The sequence below is a fragment of the Thunnus thynnus genome, chromosome 10, assembly GCF_963924715.1.
Source record: "Thunnus thynnus chromosome 10, fThuThy2.1, whole genome shotgun sequence".
Classification (NCBI taxonomy): Eukaryota; Metazoa; Chordata; class Actinopteri; order Scombriformes; family Scombridae; genus Thunnus; species Thunnus thynnus.
The window spans coordinates 24780540-24801127 of record NC_089526.1 but is presented as its reverse complement, the minus strand read 5'-3'; the positions used below and the strand labels follow the sequence as shown (position 1 = coordinate 24801127).

The following is a 20588-nucleotide window of genomic DNA, read 5'->3' as shown; positions in this document are numbered from 1 at the left end:
TTGACCTGATGATGACACCAGATGAAAAGTAAAGGGGTCACAAAAGTTATTTCAATTAATCCTGAAGGGGACATGAATGTCTGTACCAATTTTCATGGCAATCCATCTAATATAGTTGTTGAAACATTTCACTTAAAACCACAAATGTTGACCTCATGGTGATGAAAAGTCAGTGGATCACAAAAGCCTTTAGGATACATAGCACTGATGAAGCATGTCTGTACAACATTTTGTGCCAGTCAGAGTAGATGTTAAGGTATTTCATGTATGTATGTATGTGAAAAATTCGAGCTGCTGACAATGCTAGACAAAAAGTCATATCTTTACCAAATTTCATGGTAATACATTAAATAGTGGTCGAGACATTTCACTAAAAAACAAAACAAATATGTACTGAATGAACTCTCAGGGGGTTACCAAAGTCATCAGGATTCTTCCTCTGGGAAACGTGGTCCGAATCCATCTAATAGTTCCTGAAATATTTCAGTTTGGACCAAAGTGGTGGACCGACAGGCCAATATTGTAATGTCAGTGATTCTAATTCTAATTTGCTTTATTTGTGACACGAGCCTCATGTATTTCGTTCACTTTCACAGAATGATAGGGTGTATGTGTCAAGACACCTAACATAACAGACACAAAACAACATTCAGTTAAAAAGGTTAAAAAGTGCATTAAAACAGGGCAGTATACAGCATCTATGACCTCTAAAATAGTGGATATTGTAATGAAAAAATGTTCTGCAGTTTCTTGTAATGAATCTATTAATTAAATACTATTTTTATCCGTATCTTGTCCCTTATATCCAACCACAGTATATACCATGTGACTCACCATATATATTTATTATGTACAACTTCATATTTGTGTATTACATTCATATTAATGCCCACAAGTTATGGCTCGCTGCGGCAGCTTACTGCAATTCTTGCATTCATAGATGGGCAGCTGAAACTTCTCACTCTGCTCCCACACTTCTACTGTTACACTAGAGAAACTAAACTCTTGAGCAGAGAGAATGAGGAAAGAACCATGTAAACATGCTTAAATTGATTTGGTCTCCTGAGAGAGGGAGGAAACAAAAACAAGAATTTTGAAGAAAATTGGAACAAAGAGGAGAACTGAAACAAAAGAATGTGGTATTGAAAAGACCTTAAGTCTCTAACAAAAGTGCTAATCCAGTCAAAAGGACAAAGAATAGGATCTAGACAGATTGAAGAGAGTTGAAACTACAGACAAGCCATTTGTTGTCTTTTACTTATCTACTATTACTTATTTACTTACAATATAACATAATATTTGTTGACAACTTTACCTCTTTTCTCAACCAGTCAGAGCTGTTAACATGATGGTCAGCACTGTAATAGCACAGGATCCCACCTTTTGTCCACAAACATTGAACTGACTCTACACTCCTGCAAAAGTTATACAAGCTGATGCCCTGTTAAGATTTAAGATTAAGATTTCTTTATTGTCATTTCTGTCAGCACTCACATACATGGAAACAAAATTTGTCCTCTGCATTTGGCCCAACCTGCGCGCTCGGGGCGGTGGCAGCTGCAGTTCCCCCTGATAACTGTTTAAATGCCCCAAGGTCCATAGACCGTGGTGGTTGGGACATTGTGGTGGTTTATAAGAACCACCTCAACTGTGTCCCATTTGCTGCTGGATCTTTTCATAGTTTTGGAATAAAAATTTTTAAAATTGAGTGTGACATCCCAGTGAGTTGTATGGTTATCTACCGCCCCCCCTGATCTTGTTCAAATTTTATGAATGATTTCTCCAATCTGCTTTCATCTGTTGGACTGAAATTTGACAAGATCATTATTGTAGGTAACTTTAACATTTAGATGATCCCTCTATTTCCCTAGCCACAGAATTTCTAAACACTGCAAAATCATTTAACCTAGTGCAACATGTTTCTGGCCCCACACATAACTGTGGGCACACCCTTGATCCTGTTTTTATGCTTGGCCTGACTCTGAACTCCCTGCATACATCTGACTTAGTTTCTGATCACAAATGTCAATGTTGACAACTATACAGTCTCGCATCTTTGAAGATCACCCTGCAGCTAGGTTTTCAGCTCTCTTTTCTGATATGTCCAAGACAATTCCTAAGTTTTCCAATATTAATGACTCTGTTAACTGCTAACTGTGCTCGTTAGCTCTTACCTAGATACCATTGCTCCAAATAAGATCAGACTAGCCCCAGTTGTCAATCCATTATAGAAAGGCTAAGTGTAGATGGAAAAAATCAAACCTCCATGTTCACTACCTTCATAATGACAAGCAAAAGGTTTTTGTTTAATACTATACTATAATACTATTAACCAACTTCTGAATCCTGCTCATTGTGGATTTCCTGCCACCTCCTCTGATGATTGTGTTTGAATTCCTTTTTTTGATAAGATCAGTGGTCTCAGATCAAATTTCAACCTTGGAGTTTATCACTCTGATTTAGTTATCTGCCCTGTTCTGCTGTCTGAGTTCAACCGTGTTTCCATGCATGATCTTTTGGATATGGTTTCTCATATCGTCCTGCCCTGCGGATATAATTCCAACTAGATTTCTTAAAAAGGTCCTGCCAGTCATTGCCCCTGCCTTTAACAATTACATGTCTTCCTCCGCTCTTCTCTTATGTGGGGTCCCACAACGGTCAGTCTTTGGAATTATTTTGTTTTTATTATATATGCTACCTCTGGGCCATCTGCTTAACTCATCCAGTGGTTTCTCCTTCCATTGCTATGCCGATGACTCACAGCTTTACATCTCAGTTTAACCTAAGAACCTCAATAACCTTACGACCCTTCATGACTGCCTAGCTTCTGTTACAAATGGGATGTTTCAAAATTACCTCCATCTCAATACTGACAAAACTGAGGTCCTTCTGATTACCCCAATTGTTTTACTAAGGAGGTCAGTCACTATATTGGCACCCACACTAACAACATCAAGACCACCTCTAAGAATCTTGGTATCCTTTTTGACCAACATTTGAACTTTGAACCTCATGTTACTATGCTCATTCAGTCTTGTTTCTTTAAGTTGAGAAAGCCAAAAACATGGACCTTGTAGTGTATACCTTAATCTTTTCTTGCTCAGACTACTGTAACCCCCTCTTTACTTGCATTAATCAGTCCTCTCTAGCTCGTTTTCAATTGGTGCAAAATGCAGCGGCTGGGCTGTTCACCAAAACTATGTTGTGGAAATTGTCTGAAAGCACTAAACACACATATGAAATAATACACAAAGATTAAAAAATATTATTGTACAATAAGGAGACAGAACACACAAAGATTTGCATCAGTTCGTCTCACCAAACAAAGAGAAAACCTATTCGACTATAGTTGCAGAAGGAGCAGAGAAATGATCTGTGATTGGTCAATTTATGGATTACAACCAATTGCAGACAGCCACAAGGTATACATTTACATGCTCATGTATGCTAGTTAAGAGCCACACCCTATATGTGGCCTTTGACCCCTTAACCTGTCCTGTTTACGCCAAGACCCTGGATGTTACCTTACTAAGCCAGAGTGGAAAGAAAGGAGTTGGCCTCCTAAAATACATTCCCTCTCTAAAGGACATGCACACATTAACAGAGCAAATGATCATCCTTGCACAACTCTGTATACTAAAATAATAAGCCAATCATTTGGTGATTCATTACCTTTACAACTAGTCATTGGTCTCACCCCAATTCTTGCCTCTGTTCATTGGCTTCCAGTAAAGCACAGAACTGACTTCTAAATTTTCCTAATTATGCTTGCGTGGCCTGGCCCCTGCATATATGGCAGAGTTGTTGAGCCCTTATTCTAGCTGTCGGCCAAATCTGATCATCTTCTCAAGGCCTTTTATCTGTTCCTGTTCCTATTTTAAATCCAGAGGTGACTGTGCTTTTGTGGTTGTAGCTCTTTGGACTTTGAACAGCCTTCCCCATTACATCAGATCTGCTGAGTCTGTGTTCGCTCCCTGTTTGCTTTTAGTTTTGTTTATTTTGGTCGTGTGCTTTAATTATTGTCTATATATCATTTATATGTATGTGTATGTGTGTATGTATGTAGGTATGTATACTTGTTTCTGTATGTGTGTATTTTATCCTATATGTGAAGCACTTTTACGTACTATAGCACGTTTTAAAAAGTGCTATATAAATAAAATTATTATTATAATTAATGTACAACAGGATTTTGCAATACTATAATTTATTACTTGTGAAAAAGAGGTAGTGGTGTGCTCGAGGACTGTCTTGATCATATAAAACTCAAGAAAAATGCAGGTGCTCTTGAAGATAACGGTCATCACATAGAAGGAAAAAAAACAAACTCTGTGATTAAGTTAAAAAGCTTTTATTCAACATGGCTAAAACGACCAGAGTTGCATCAAATTTGAAAATCCAAAAAGTTTCCCTTTGGAGAAGTCTGCGAATAATAAATATAAAAATAAATAAATGATAAATGAATCATAAATATAAAAATAAATAAATAATAAATGATTGTTACTTCTGATGGACATCTTTACTAATTCTAAACCCTCTATCCATGTGAGACAGTATGTGAGACAGTATACAACAAAAGTAGTGTTACAGTTAATAAAGTTTATAAAATGTCTTTGTTTGAATCACATTTGAACAGTGCTTGCATGTGTTAATAAAACACTTGAAAGTACCCTAGGGCTTCTTTAACCACATGTTCCTCTTTACGTTCTGGTAGATAACTGTGTACCAATTTTTCTTTTATAGTAGGAGCACGTTTGAAGGATATAACTGGTCTTCTCAAAGTCAAGGTTAGAGTCACAAATCCGCCTGACTCTTTGAAAATGTTCTTAAGGGATATTCTTTTTTTGATGTGGAGGGTGGAGGGTCTTTATAAATAGTGAGATCCAAGAAATTTATTTTTTCTTTAGAGTATTCCATGTTTAGTCTTATATTTGCATTGGTGGAATTTAAATAATCATGGAAGGATCATAGTTCAGTCTCACTACCTGAAAAATGTAGATAAATATCATCAATAAATCAACAATAGAATTTGATCTTGTCAAAAAAATATTCTTTTGAGGGTTGTAAATTAATTCTTCCTCCCAAAGACCCAAGAATAAACATGCATACTCTGGAGCAAAGCTCTCTCCCATACAAGTACCTTTACATTGTTTAAATATTTTGTCCCATTAGCTGACCCATTGTGTCAGCTAATGGGACATTGACTGAGCCAGCATCCCAGTATATAGACTATATTTTAAAACCATTTGTACATGAACTTCCATCTTGATGTAGAATCTTTGTACACCAGTATTTTGCATTCAGAGGGCATATGTCCAAGTAAATACTTACTTATCTATCTTGCAAGCAGGAAACTGTGACCCCCACTGCTTTTCTCTGAAATAAAAAAACAGGACACAGTCATCTCCTGGCATTGGCTTCTCATTCCACAAAGAAGGAGGGACTGGAATGCTGAAAAATATCTATTTCTGAAACAGAGAATCAAAACTACTGAATTCCAAAATTTTGCTCTAAACATATAAGACTACAGTCCTGATTTGTTGAGTGTGTGCTGATTTGAACTGTTCAACTACTATTCATTTATATCTCTTCACACAACACACCTCTGCTGTTATTGCACCTCATTTTATTCACTCCTTTTCTACTAGTTTAAACACTGTCTGCATTTTCCCACTCTCAGCTGGGGCCCCTTTCTCCCAACAAAGCTCTCATTATTGAAATGTCACAATGGTTCTTGCTGTTACCTAATGCACACCCACATACACACACAAATACACACACTGCTCTCTCTGTTTGTACACTGTTGTTGCTTGTGTGTGTAAGAATGAAGGATGCAGTGGCACATCATTGTTAGCCTGACCTTGTGAATTCCAGTGAGAATTAGACGAGTGTGACTCTAGGATCAGCGTGGTACCAACTTTGGCCCTCGCAGGTCAATTCATATTTTACAAGATTAATAGTGTAGACAGAGTGAGCTGGGCTCGCTGGACATTAGGGCCACCATCATATCTAGCCCACAGATGCGTAACATGGAATCACTGCAACTTCTTCTGTCAAAATAATACGTTTATTTATATAGCACCTTACAAGAGCAGATGTCACAAAGTGCTTCACAATAAAAACAACCACAGCAACAGACATTAAATACAGACATCCAGCTAAAAACACGAGGCAAAAACAGAAATAAAGACAGATTGAAATGAAGTCAGTCAGTCAATATGAATGTTAAAATCATCAAGAAGCACACATCTAGACAGCTGAAAAATCACTACATTCCTTGCCCAAATACTGGGCAGAAGAGAGAACAAGAACGTCATCATCAATATCTACAGGCTGCAAATATTTACCAACTCCACTATGTAGAGTTCTTCAATCACATCTCGGATATCCAAGGCCACACAAATGAAATTCTTATGGGTGCAGCTCCCTGACGCGCCAGATGGTTTGTTACACAGAACCGTCTGAGAAATCATTCATGGAAACTGTTTGGAAAAGGGCAGGCACTTTCATAAAAAGAGGTTCCAGTCCGGAATTAGTCACCAGCTGATGATTTGCAGTACAGAGTTGCTATTCAGAAACTGTATCGTAAGGGGCTCAGCCCTTCCTGCTAGAGTAGCAAATAAAGAGGACCTCAGGGACTGTAACAGGAGGAAGTCCCTGACTACCTCACACTGAGAGGTAGGAGCAACGTGTAGGCTACCAGACCAGCAGGCTACCAATCCCCCTGCTGAGCTTTAGTCCCTGAGCCGGGCACTGTCATCATGTCCTCCCCCGAGTACATTCGTTACCACGGCCTTCTCCTGCCACCTGAAGCCCACTCCAAGGAGAGCTTGGAATATGCCCAGAACTTCTCTGTGGAGGACACCGATGTGTTTTCTGTGACTTACCCCAAGTCAGGTACAGTGGACTAATTTTCATATCTTGTCCCTTTTCAACTGGCCAACCAGTATCAAGTGGATGTAGCATGTTTTACAAACTACCTTGGGGAAATATTGTAGCAACAGTTTCCACCTGTTTAGGCATGATGGATGAAGAAAGCATGTGGCTCTTTGTAAACGATAGATTATATGCTTAGAAGTAAGGCTATGATTTTGTTTTTATTTTATTTCATTTTTTATTTCCCCCTTTCTTTGTTAATAAAATAATAATAATAATAATAATAATAATAATAATAATAATAATAATAATAAAAGCTTGTTGTCAGCTCTCTGACATGTGTAGTGTGTCCCGAACAGCAAGAAACAGAAAGCGGTGTAATAGCTCAGTTTACCCTTTGTGTTCATATCAGATTGTTGGTTTCAGATGTTGTGTGGAGGTGTGTGGGGGTGTTAATTTGAGCTCTACGACATAACCGCTGTGAAACAATCAAAAAATAACGTTTTATTGATCTGATTCACCTGCTTCTCACTACCACCGCTCCGTCTCTTCATTCACTCTCTAACTCGCTCGACCACAGCTGCTCTCTCTCTCTTTCTCTAGACTTTTTAAAAATGAGTCGGGAAGCAGAAAGCAAAGTCTAACTTTACGTTAGCAAACGAAGGCAGATGTCCTCCCCAACTCCTAGTAATGTGTCTGTCTGTTCTCCCCCATGGCATGTTCGTACAGCTCTGATCAGTCTGAGCGCCGGCTGTGATTCGCCACCGCAGCGTGACGTCGTGTTGCGTTTCTCCAAAAGTTCACTCAGTTGACTTGATCTGCACATGTTGAAGGGACTGAATAGCATTGCCGTATAAAGATATAAGGCTCTGCTGCTGTAGGTTAGTTGTCTAAAGAACATTTTTGGAACACCAGAACAACAGAAAAACAATGCCAATTAAAACTTGAGATGATTTTAGCAGGTCAAAGATTTGGGGCTCACTAAATGATGGTATCTAAAGGCCAACGCCTTTTGGCCTGTGTATTACATTTTTCCCACACGACCTGAAAGCAGCAGCAGCACCACCACCTCTGTCCGTGTTTGAACATTATGTTATGGACTGATCCAAACCTCGCATCACAATGTCTTCCGAAGAAGAGTTGTATTTTCTGTGTGATGGACTCATGTTTCCGAAAGAGACTCATTCCTTGGAGAGCTTGAAGTTTGCGCAGGACTTCACGTTTAAAGACGATGATGTCTTGGCTGTCACGTACCCGAAGGCAGGTCAGTGTTTTTTATGAAACTGAATACGAGTTAACGTGTGATAAAGTTAACTTAGTTTGAGCCCCTCCATTGTCCTGCCTGCCTGATCCTGATGTCTCTGCAGGGTCAACAAGTGCCCTGCACCTTCCCTCCAAAGTGTCATTTATTAAATAAGCCTATAATAAAATGCTATGAGATTTTACATTTGATATTATGTTTTATATTGCTATATATATATATACAATGTTTTATATTGCTACACACACACACACACACACACACACACACATATATATATACATATATATTGCTTTCACACTGCCCACAAGGAGATCCGTTACAGGGCATTAGCTTTAAAAGAGGGAAGAGGAGACTACAGGAAGATTTCTCAACCTCAGACACAGCAGAGCAACAGTATGTAACAGAAACCACCAAATAGAATTAAAACAGTGCTTATAGACTTGACTTCTAATTACCACTAAAACATTCTTAGAAAATCATCTTGGGCTCATGAACACTGGCTTGGCTGGATTATTTGTTTTTGTAAAAGGCACCATCCTGTCTCTGTTCAAAGGGCATTTCAAGCCCAATTCACTTTGGTAGTGTTATATTTAAGGGTACACCAACATTTTTTTTTATCATTTATTAATCTGCTGGTTATTTTGTCCATGAATTGTTGGTCTACAAAATGTCAGTAAATAGTGAGGAATGCCCCTGACCATTGCCCAGTGCTGAAGGTGACATCTTCAAATTGCTTGTTTTGTCCAACCAGCTATCTGAAACCAATATTTAATTTATATAAGACAGACATGAAAGCAGCAATTCTTCATATTTGAAAGCTGGGACAAGATAATTGTTTGAAATTTTACATGAATAATGACTTAAATGATCAATAATCAAAATTGTTGACAATTCATTTTGTCACTTGACTGCTTGTTTCAGCTGGCCACACCCTTCACCCACATGACCCAAAGGAGGCTGAATCCATACTGTCAAGTAGATGTACTGCTATTGTTTGCTGGATTTAAGAAAAATTAGATAGATTAAGATGTAGTATGGCCCAAAGCAATCTTCTCCCGTGGGAAAGATGCCAAGTTTGTATAGCAAAGGTGGGCAGGTCGTCACAAGTCTGCCACTTCTAGCAGACAGAAGGTTCCACTCTGTGGTTATGGACTTATCTAATGATCTGCAATACTAATCTGCCATTCAAAAATAGCAATATTTAGCCCTGCCAACAAGTACCTTCTAGGAATGAGGAGCTAAGGGGAAAGGAATATACAGTGCACAGGAGAGGAAACTGCTGAATCACCTTGAAGACCCTGATCTGAGTACAGTCATGTCCACTGACAAGTATATTTGATATCATGGTGTTCTTGTGTCCTCTGAGGCCCACAGCATGGAGAGCTTGAAGTATGCCCAAAATTTTCTGTGAAAGACACAGATGTGTTTGTTGTGACTTACCCCAAGTCAGGTACAGTGGATTTATTTTCACATCTTGTCTCTTTTCAGCCGGCCAACCAGTATCCAGTGGAAGTAGCATGTTTTACAAACTACCTTGGGGAAATATTGTATCAACAGTTTCCACCTGTTTAGGCATGATGGGAACATACTGTATCCTTGACTTTAACAATGTAAATTCACCATGATACACTAAGAAAGCATGTGGCTTTTTCCTCATGTACTGTATATTAATTTCTTTTTAGTCTCTGGAGCATAGCAGGCTTTGCTAAATTCTGTATTTGTGGATATATGTTTTACTTTTTTACACATACATGCAGCATATGGTGTCCTGGGCTTTGATCATGTAAATCACCTTGGTGCAGTGTGAAAGCATTGTTGGTATTGAGTATGGTGCAGAAATTTTGTGCTTAGAGCATCAAAAACATGCAGACACAGGAAGTGTTTGAGCCACATCAGTGCTGCCTGAGGAAAAATACAAACTGTTGCAAAACATGCAGACTCTGAGCTGTTTCTAAGGGGGATTACCTCATAAAGGTAACACCAGCACATAATGTGTGTGCCCTTTTGTTCATTCATTCATTTATTTCCCATTCTCATTCTGTTGCTGAAGACTTTTTCAGAGTCTGTTTTTCATTTCCCAGTAAAATGACTGCTGGTGCTGTCACAGTGTCCTAAAAGCTCTGTTATTCCTATGGAAGCACACCTGACATCACATTATCATGTGATGTCAGGTGTAATAATGCCATAAGTCTTATAATGTGGCTTGAAAACCATATATACACACACACACACACACACACACACACACACACACACATATATATATATATATATATTTGGGGGTATTTTATGCCTTTATTAGATGGCCAATAATAGAGACATGGCAGGACGTGAGGGGAGAGAGAGATGGGGGGTGACATGCAATAAAGGGCCCTGGACGCATGCTAACAGGCGTCAATGTGTTTACGCCTCATAATTCAATAATATAATAATAATTTATTTAAGTTAGTGCTTCCAATAGCCCTGTATTTGCTCCTCTGTTCTTTTCTGCAGGTACAATCTGGATGCAAGAGATCCTCCCGCTGGTGCTGAATGGAGGGGATCTGACGCCAATTCAAAGCATTCCTAACTGGGACAGGGTGCCCTGGCTGGAGGAGAAAAGACTATCTGTAGTTGCAGATCAGTTGGCATCTCCACGGGCGCTGGTCACACATTTTCCCTACAGCCTCATGCCCCCCTCCTTCCATACTTCCAAAGCCAAGGTAGAGGCTCTGTGTGATATTAGGCTCAACATAAAGTAGCCTTCAAATATTGAATTACCGGCAACTAAAATGAGATTACACCCACTGTTGCATTTTGTCTGTGTCCTCTCTGCCTTTTAGGTGATCTATGTGATGAGGAACCCCATGGACATCATGGTGTCTTCATACTACTTTCACCAAATGGCAGTTTTCCTTGAAGATCCTGGAACCTTTGATGAGTTCATGGAAAAATTCCTGGATGGCAGAGGTCACATACACAGTTCACTTTGATAAGTATATGTATTTCTGCTGTAGAGGGAACAAATGGAAAATGGGCATTTTGATATATTACTTCGAATTTTGAATGTTGAAGATCAGGACCCTCTGAAAGTATAGCCTATGATCTTTGTTTGCCTACTTCTAACTTCATAAAATTATTTTTGCCAAAGTGAAGTGATGGTTGACTGAATTTATAATGTTGTCCAATGCAGTGCTGTTTGGAAAATGGACAGACCATGTGAAGAGCTGGAGACATACAGAGCTGGGAGACAGAATAATGTACATCACATATGAAGAGATGGTTCAGGTAATAGACATTTTTCAGGTTAATGCTCCATTTCAGAATGTGTACCATAAGAGAAAAACAAAGATCTGTTGCTTCACATACACTAAAGTCCACGTCTCCCTCTTTCAGGACCTTCCTGCAGCTCTAAGACATATTTCAAATTTCCTGGGCAGAAATCTGAGTGAAGAAACCATTCAGAAGATAGCAGAGCACTGTTCTTTCAAGACCATGAAGTCCAACAACATGTCCAACTTCAGCCTGGTCCCTAAAGTATACATGGACGCTGACAAGTCTCCGTTCCTCAGGAAAGGTGAGGGTCCATGTGTCCATCATGCATTCTCATGATAGCAGCAGTCTATTGCTTAAAGAAGCACTTTGGCCACTTTTATCCAATTAAACTAATGTGGTGAATAATATATATATATATATATATATATATATATATATATATATATATATATATATATATATATATATATATATATATACATATAAGATATTGATTAATTGAGCTCTAATTACAATAATTATTTTGCCACAATTTAGCTTGTACTTGTGTGCTGTTGCTGATTTGTTTTATTGACTGATCCTATAGTTTAGAAATGTCTTTGTGTTTCTTGAATAAATTTGAACATAAATTATGATCTGCATCTGCAAAAGTTCCTGTGCACTTTGCTTTGAGTTGCCTTTAATTTTCTGACTAGATTTTGATGTCAACCTTGTTGTGGCTGATCAGGTCAGTTCAGTAAAACCCGAGTGTGTAAAATGAGTTGTTAAGAGTGACATTTAAATAGACTTGTTGGTGGATTTTCTATCTCAATACAAATGTCTGACTGGATTTTTTTTTAGATTTCTCCTGCACAGTTGATTCATTGATTTGATCATTTGTGAATGTGTGTGTGTGTGCGTGTATCTGTGTGTATGTTTGTGTTTGATACTGTCTCATGTATGTGTCAGGTGTTGCTGGAGACTGGAAGAACCATTTCAACTCAGAGCAACTAGCCCGATTCACATCAGTCATTCGTAAAGAGCTGGAGGGCGAAAGCTTCTCTCTGCCATGGAGCCTGGATTGACCAACAGAGAGAGAGAGAGTTATAGTAGGAGTAGCTAAAATAGGAAAAATAACAACATCAATCATTTGGATCCCTCACAACTACTTTTTGCATCATAATGCTCTAGTATCACACATATTTAGTCATTTTTCTGCCACTAAATATAATTATAATTACAATGACATATTGCTTGCATAATATTATAGTCTGACTCTTACAGTCATCCAATAATCTTTTTTGTATTAATTACTTTATTTTTATTTTTATACCCAATAATGTCATATAAACCTAGAGCTATTAGTCAGTAATATAATAGCCATACTATCACTGTTTTTTGTTCATGAAATACACGTAATTACCTATCTAATTTATTATTGACTTGTAATGATTTGTTTACTTGTATTAAACTATTAATCTTTTACACATCTATTCAGTTATAAGTGGGTTCCATCATGTACATTTTATACATTTTAGCCTTCACTGAGGGTCTTATTTACTCAATTTGTATTACTTATTACTTGCATGCTTGATGTGGCCTTGATTAAATTATGTACTAAGCATTAGTTGCATTGTGCATGTAGGCTGTCTTGATGTCAAGATGATCCAAAGTTACAGGGACATTGTTCCTGCCGAGACACATTGCTTTTTGGAGTGGATGTAGAAATCTGAAAAAAGTTTAACTTAAAACCTGGATGAATAAAACCAAAACTATCTACATGTCTACATACCACCAGAAGAAAGGAAGAAAAATAGTCGTAGAAGTGAATGCATACCTCTAAATGGTGGAGGGGGAGCCAACATTTACTAATGTGTCACAATGTTATTTAAGATAAGCAAAGCCTGAACTAGACTTTATGGACAATTTTTTTTACACCAACATTGACAGTACTTACAAATATTGTCAAATTTAAGCACTATGTTCAGTCATTATTAGTGCTGATTACTACAAAAAAACCCAACTCTGCAGCTCTTTCAGCTGGGTTTTCCAGCTCCCGCATACTATATGCTTGAGTGTCACTGCAGTCATCACCTTCCACGTGTAAAACCACAAGTGGGTTGCAGTTTCCAGCAGACAAGCTCAGACAAGCTGAGTACATGCTTTCAATCTGGCATGAAGCCCCAGACAGCTGGTGTAAAGGAGTGATGAATTTACTCAAAAGTTCATGGACCAGAGCTGAGAGCCCAGGCAATAAACAAATCTGTATTTCCTGCTCTTGTGTTCATTGAGATAATACTAAGTCAGGTTTTATGTACTGTGCATTATTTTATATAGTAGCTTAGAGAGTACACTTTACAAAGTCAAGGATGAAAGCAACAGACAGACTTTGTTTCATAGTATCTGTGTTTCTGTGAGTTTGTATTGAAATCTTTCTGCCCCTGTGGTCCAATATAACTGGGTGTAACCTTTAAGTCAGCCAGAGTGGAAAACAACTAAATGGACAGCATGCTCACTGGTCTATGTTACTCAGATTACACACTCTTAGAGACAGGGAAGACCATTTAGCATTTAGGATTGAAAATGAGTTTATGTCTCTATGGGCCTTTGTCTTGTGTGTTGCTATGGTAATTGTTATATTGATCAATATCTCTCACACTGCAGGTCAACCAGCTGAGTAACAGTCCTGAGTTTTTTCCACTGTGTTAATACAGCAGAACAGTTGCTTAGTATTTCAATGTGCTCGTCACCCCTTGGGAAAAAACAAAACAAAACCTGGAGAGTGAAAACAAACTTGTCCAAACATGCTTCCTTCTCCACCCTGCAGATAAAAACAAAGGCAGAGTCTGTGACATTCTCTGGCATTTCTCTCTCACACATACATACACACACACACACACACACACACACACACAGAGGACATAACATTGACTTACATTCATTTCCTGGAGACTTACCCTAACCTTAACATAACCCTAAACTAACCTTAATTTTAAACCCAAGTCTTCACCTTAAAATTAATGATTTTACGTTAACAGGACTTGCTTTTTGTTCCTATAAGGGAAGCGAGTCCCCACAACATGACTGTGTAAACAAATTTACGTCCCCACAACGTGAGGAATACCTGGACTACACACACACACATATACAGTGACAGTGTTGGTGGCAGGATCAATCTATGTAACTGTCAAATGTACAATATAGAGGGACAACTTAATTACTTGGTATTTATTGGATTCAACCACTAGATGGCAGCAAATCACCATCACTGTTTCTGCAGACTCTGTTGACCCATAATAGCCAACCAATACATAAATACAGTCATTCGCACAAAGAGATGAGGGCAAAGACAGCGCAATGTTGATCCAGGACCGCAATGTGGATGTTGATCCGGGATCACGTCCTACTTGGCTAAATCACTTCGTGTGTCTACAAGATGCAGTGACTGATTTTCAAATGCAAGTGCACACACACACACACGCTCACACACACACACACACACACTCACATATACACAATTTATAATTACAATAATGAAACTTTATTTATAGTGAGTATGTTTACATTCTCCAAAAACCTGTGAGCCTGTTGAGTGGTGCTGCTGGTGCCAAAACTCATTTTATTGGCACATTTAAATATACTCTACAAAAGAAAAATTGTCTTCTTGGAGATTTGGATCGAAACATACTCTTTATGTTTCATTTATTTTAAAGTAAACCTGTACTAAACGGTTTACCAAACTACAGACAGACAATGTTAAACTGCTAACTCCCAGTCATTGAGGTTTGGTTCTGAATTTTGCAAGAAAACTCAAACTTGTCATTAAGCATAGTTTGGCATTATCAGCAATAAATAAATAAATACATGTTTTAACAGTAATAAATATTAATTCAACTTAAGCACCTGATTAATTTCTGAATGTCTAATTACACACTGACTATATTTTGCATAGGAATTTGCTCTACAACCTTTAAAAGCTTTTGACACTGATAATCATGACATGAAATATGAATAATCCTACTGCAATTCTCATGAACTTTAAATGCTCTATAATTACTTTCTTGACCTTTAATAGCACACAGACAACAAAAGGAGAAATAATAGAAAGGAAACTCACAAGACTTCATGGATCATGGTTATATCTGTTTTTTTTTTTTTTAAATTGATCTTCAGCTTTTCAATTATTATCAGGTCTAGTAAAATATCCACACTACATTCCCCCAACTTAACTAATTATAGTTTTGTGCAGAATATATGAACATATTCATACTGAAATCTCATATTTGTCACCAGTTTAATGCATTACAGAAGTGCAAGAAGCAAAACTGCACATTCATACCACTCATATAGATCAGTACACTCTAGCTTGTACACATATGTGTATCTAATCAATAACATTATCTTCTATTTTCCAAATATCTATCGGAGTCTTTTACTCGATCACTTTAATTCATACAGAAGATATTCCAACAACCAGCCCTGTTCAGGTTGCAAGCTGTTCACTGTCATACACACACACCACCACCTCAGACTCTCTTGCCCAGACTGATTAACCAAAATAAAGAGGAGGAAATCTATTCATTTTTTAAACATACACTGTTTGATTATATACACTTTGAGTTTGAAGGTTCTCTTTGTATGTGCTCATAAGAAACATCTCAAACTGAGTTTAGTACTGTATGTGTTACACAAGATTCAACAGTGACACTATACCACCACAGTGATGTTCTGTATCATCAAAGCCATTACGACTTCAATTGATCAGCTCTAATAGCAATAACCTTTAATCAGGATAAAGATCACTGAGGAATTATTTTATATCAAATGAAAACTGGATAACAGATTTACATTTGATGCTGAAAAATCTGTGCTGAGAAACAAATTATAATGCATTTGAATCTTTTTTCAAAGTTTTCAAAGCTGAGGTAAAGCTGCTTTTCTTTCGGGGACAAAATTCAGACTTAAGACCAGTTAATTGGGGATGGCTTGTCCAACTGGGGACAAAAGCCATATACCCTATTGGGAAGAAGCTGATTTTTGGGTCAGTGGTTAAGGTTAGAGTTAGGTTACGGCTAGGTTAAGGGTTAGGCAAAAATTAGTTATGTGAGGGTTAGGGTAAGTCTCCAGGAAATGAATGTAAATCTATGTGATGTCCCAAAAAGTGACCTAGATCAACTTGTGTGTTCGTGTGTGTGTGTGTGTGTGTGTGTGTCCCCTGAGTTCTGACACTACCTCAATTACATGTTGGCCTTTTGTGCTCATGGGTGGTATATGCATTTGTGTGTGTGTGTGTGTGTGTGTATCTGTGAAGGAAGACGGTGCGGGGCCTGCCCTAGGACACCCACCTCGCTGCCGCCTTGTGCCCACTGGTCCTGCCCTGGGCTGCCCACAGGATGCTAGCCTGCTTTGATGCCGTCTTCTCATCAGCACAGACACACACACACACATACACGCACACACACACACACACACACACACACTGAAGACAAACACATACATAAGAGCCAATAATTCCTCAGAATTCCTGTAATCTTTTCAAAGTTTGTAACATTCAGTCATCCAAGTCTTCTTAAATCTGCTGACTTCCTCTGCCCAGAGCCATGCTCTCATTTATCAGATGCGGCTTCAGTGAAGGCCGACTCAATGTTTTTGATTAGTTGCAATGTTTGGAATAGGTTTCTTACATCCAGATGTTATAAAATTCACCCAGCGCATATCTGATGTCTGCTGCCATATCAATCTTGACCACAAGCTGTGAGTTAAAGTGTCCCTGCGACTTTTTTGCTCAATTAGCCTGTCTTTATGCAAAAATTGTTTGGAGGACATTGCTTTGACAGTTTGCATCCCCATAAAACTGAAAAGGAAATGTTGCAATCAAGTGAAGAGATGAGAAGAGGAGATACACACGTGTACACAGAAAGCTGTCAGTTCCAACATCAGCAGCTGGAAAAAGTGTGGAAGTCTGTTCACATGATCCAAACCCCATGGTAAGGATCCCAACTGGAGGAGCTAGAAGCCCTGGGTTGTTTTTCGGGGTCAGGGATTTGTGTGTGCTTTTTTCTGTATGTCCTCCCTCTAGTTAATTACTGTATGTGTGAGTGATGTGTTTTTTCAGTCAAGCACCATTAATGCTGTACAGTATACACACACAACACTGTGAAGCCTGAGAATGAGCCATAAATGTTTCAATGGGAAACTACTGAGAATTCTTTCATAAACTAACACTCGATGAAACCCACCAGTTTAACCCATATTGTCTCTCTATCATTCAACATAGCTAAATTGTCCGTGCTTGATGTCTTTGTTAGATACATTCAGCCCGCTGCCGACCCTCCCCAGGGTCATATAGCCTGCTGTAGACATCCACAAATGGCTCAGTGATAACATACAGCGCAACATCTAAACATCCTCTCCTCCCTTTTTGTGTGACACAGGAAAGTCATCATGAACGCTGACGCACCATCAACCTCGTATGCCCCTGTTATACAGTACATGGAATTATGGTGCATAACACAGACTCTAACATGTCTAACATTTACCTTTCAAATACACAAGTTTGTGTAGATACACAAACACACTGTTATGGCACTTTAAATACAAGCTGCTTATTTTCCTGATTGTTTAGCGCTTACTCTGTTAATGCCAGATACTATTCATTTTATTTTACATTTCACATATTGTTTATTCACTTGTTTACTTTTCTGTTGTTATGTAAATGTGTGCATATGCTTGAATTTCAAATTTATATTTAAATAAACTACACAGAGATCTTGGCATGTGATGTGTCTGTGTTCCTTAGAACGAACACACCCTGGTCTTTCCTAGTAGGCCACTTATTTTCACCAATTTAACCAGCTCAGAGCTGTTTAGCCAGCTCTGTTTATGGACTTTTCCTCTTCTACTTTGTGACGTAGACAACATATACATTCTGTCTGGCAGTCTACTATCTCCACCATCCATCCCTCCGCCGTCTACATACCCTTCATCCTCCCCTCCCTTTTCTATAAATGCAGCGATAACACTGACACAACGTCCACAGGACAAGCGATGTATACAGTGATTAATTCAGCCACATAAACGGGTAGGTAGCATTGACAGATATGTGAATAATTCACATTTCTCATACACACACACAGACGCACACACTCTTCAGTCACGCCCCACCCAGGGTGTCTGCAGAGTTCCGGGCCGTGGGGCAATTAGGAGTAATGGCAGGAAGCTAGTTAGCGTTATCTCCTGCCATGGCGGACTCCACTGGCACTGATAGACCCTGGACCGGTCACGTAGAGACACAGACGGTCAGACACAGAGCCTGGGAGGAAAGAGGAGGAAGAGGAGGAGGGAGAGAGAGCCCCAAGGCAAATGACCTGAGAGGACATTGATATTATTTAGCAGCTGGGCTCCATCTTCAATCAGACATCAGAGTCGAGAGCGAGGGCACCAGAAAATACTGATACAGACTGCCCAGATTGTCTGTTCAGAGTTCAATTAAATACACTTAAATGTTTCTTTCTTTCTGTTTTCATCTTTATGTTTCTTTATTCTCAGTCTGCGGTCATCTGGAGCATAGTTGCCCAATCAAAAACTTTCCCGTTTTTTTTTTTTTTTTTAATGTGTTCTGGGTAACAAATTACATAATGTCCCATCTATGTGCCATTGCTTCATCTGCAGCAAGGCTCCTGGCTGCTGCAGTTACGATGTCTCTATTGTTCCAGCAGCACATCTCTCTTCCTGTGTGCATAACACTGCACACATGTCTAGGGGCGGGTAGCTGAGCGGGTGTGTTTTGGGGGGCGACAGGGATGACGTTAGGAGTAGTGCTGGAAAGCGTAAGAGGATGTGGTCAGGGAGGCCCAAAAAAGTCCAAACAAAATAAACAGCAGAAATCCCTGAATGGGGCTCAGACACAACAGTCACGTAGGTTTTACCAGCTCCAGTCAGACTGGCAGGCACACAGAGCTGGCAGCATTCAGGGTCCACTTTGATTGTATCTACTGTACGCAGCATTTGTATCAACATCTGGAAAGTTTGTTATTCATCATCTTCAAAGGCTGAATTAAAAAAAACTAACCCTAACCCCTTCCATGCATGAGTTATTGGATCACAAATTCATATTTTTTGCGATAGTTAATAGCTTACAATATCCCTAACATCATATGCTAATATTTCAGTCCATTGTAGTGGACACCAAGCATTAACATTTCACAGAGTGTGTGTTCCAACAGACTTTAGTGTTGTAAATAGTGTTGTAAAACATATGTTTCTAAATAGGCACCAGCGATGGCTACGGAACTGGTGCAGTAATTTACTGACTATTGACAAGGAATTATATCAATAGTTTACAGGCTGTTGGTGCAACTTTATACTTCTACTCTGCTACATTTCAGAGGGAAATATTTAAACATTTATGGTAGCAGATATAGTTAATTGGAAAATTAAAGGCTCTGCTTATCAACACAGATGTTTTCAATAATCCTGGCTGATAGATCTCTAGTTAGGTGTAAATTGATGCCCCAGCAGGTACAGCACAACAAAATCAACAGCTGGGTGGCGGAGATGTCAATCAAGCACAGTTTGTACATGTCTAACACAGTCCTGATAAGATGTCTAATTAGGGAGCATAAGTAGCATAAGTGGAAACACCAGTGTGGGAGGACTATGTGTGTGCAGGGTCTTAACGATATGATCCTTTAAGGAAATATGATGCATTATTATTGATTAAACTATCAAATAATTGGAATTTGCTCCACCTCAACCAGCTACAACATTAAAATACTGCTTATACTAAATGCATCAGTAGTAACAAATCAGTAATATATAATAATATAACAGGGTCGGTAGTACAGAGTTATACTGTAGTATCACTACTTTTACTTAAGTATAGTAATACTTTTTCCATCACTGCTGCTGAGTAAGCAAGTAAGTGCAGGCAGTGGGCCAGTTTTTTTCCACATTATTTATTATGAGGGCCAATGTTTTACAGCTGCAGTAGAAACATACACCTATATATTTTCAATGTGTTTTGTTTGTGTATTTCTTTTAATTCATGTATTAATAAAATAGTTTTTTACTGTTTGACTGTTTGTTGTAGGATTGTATCTGAGGGCAGATTTCATTTTTTCAACTAGTATATGAGGGCTAACTTATGTTATAACTCATTTGGCAAAAAATGAGTCACAGGCAACTGTACGTTCTGTGTTGCACCAAAAGACTA

The 20588-nt window shown here is 38.6% G+C and overlaps 1 protein-coding gene across 3 annotated transcripts; it reads left to right on the top strand.

Annotated features, from left to right (window-relative positions):
• Nucleotides 1-6558: 6558 nt before the first annotated feature.
• sult2st3 (sulfotransferase family 2, cytosolic sulfotransferase 3) lies at nt 6559-13647 on the top strand. 3 transcript variants are annotated; one of them, XM_067602230.1, is made up of 6 exons: nt 6559-6897; nt 10634-10842; nt 10963-11089; nt 11313-11407; nt 11516-11696; nt 12344-13647. In XM_067602230.1, exons 1-6 carry the CDS (start codon nt 6762-6764, stop codon nt 12457-12459), a joined length of 864 nt encoding a protein of 287 aa, XP_067458331.1. In that variant the 5' UTR covers nt 6559-6761; the 3' UTR covers nt 12460-13647. The 3 variants fall into 3 exon arrangements, with proteins under 3 accessions (XP_067458331.1, XP_067458330.1, XP_067458332.1); XM_067602229.1 differs by lacking the exon at nt 6559-6897 and adding an exon at nt 6919-8140; XM_067602231.1 differs by lacking the exon at nt 6559-6897 and adding an exon at nt 8172-9590.
• The last annotated feature ends 6941 nt before the right edge of the window (nt 13648-20588 follow it).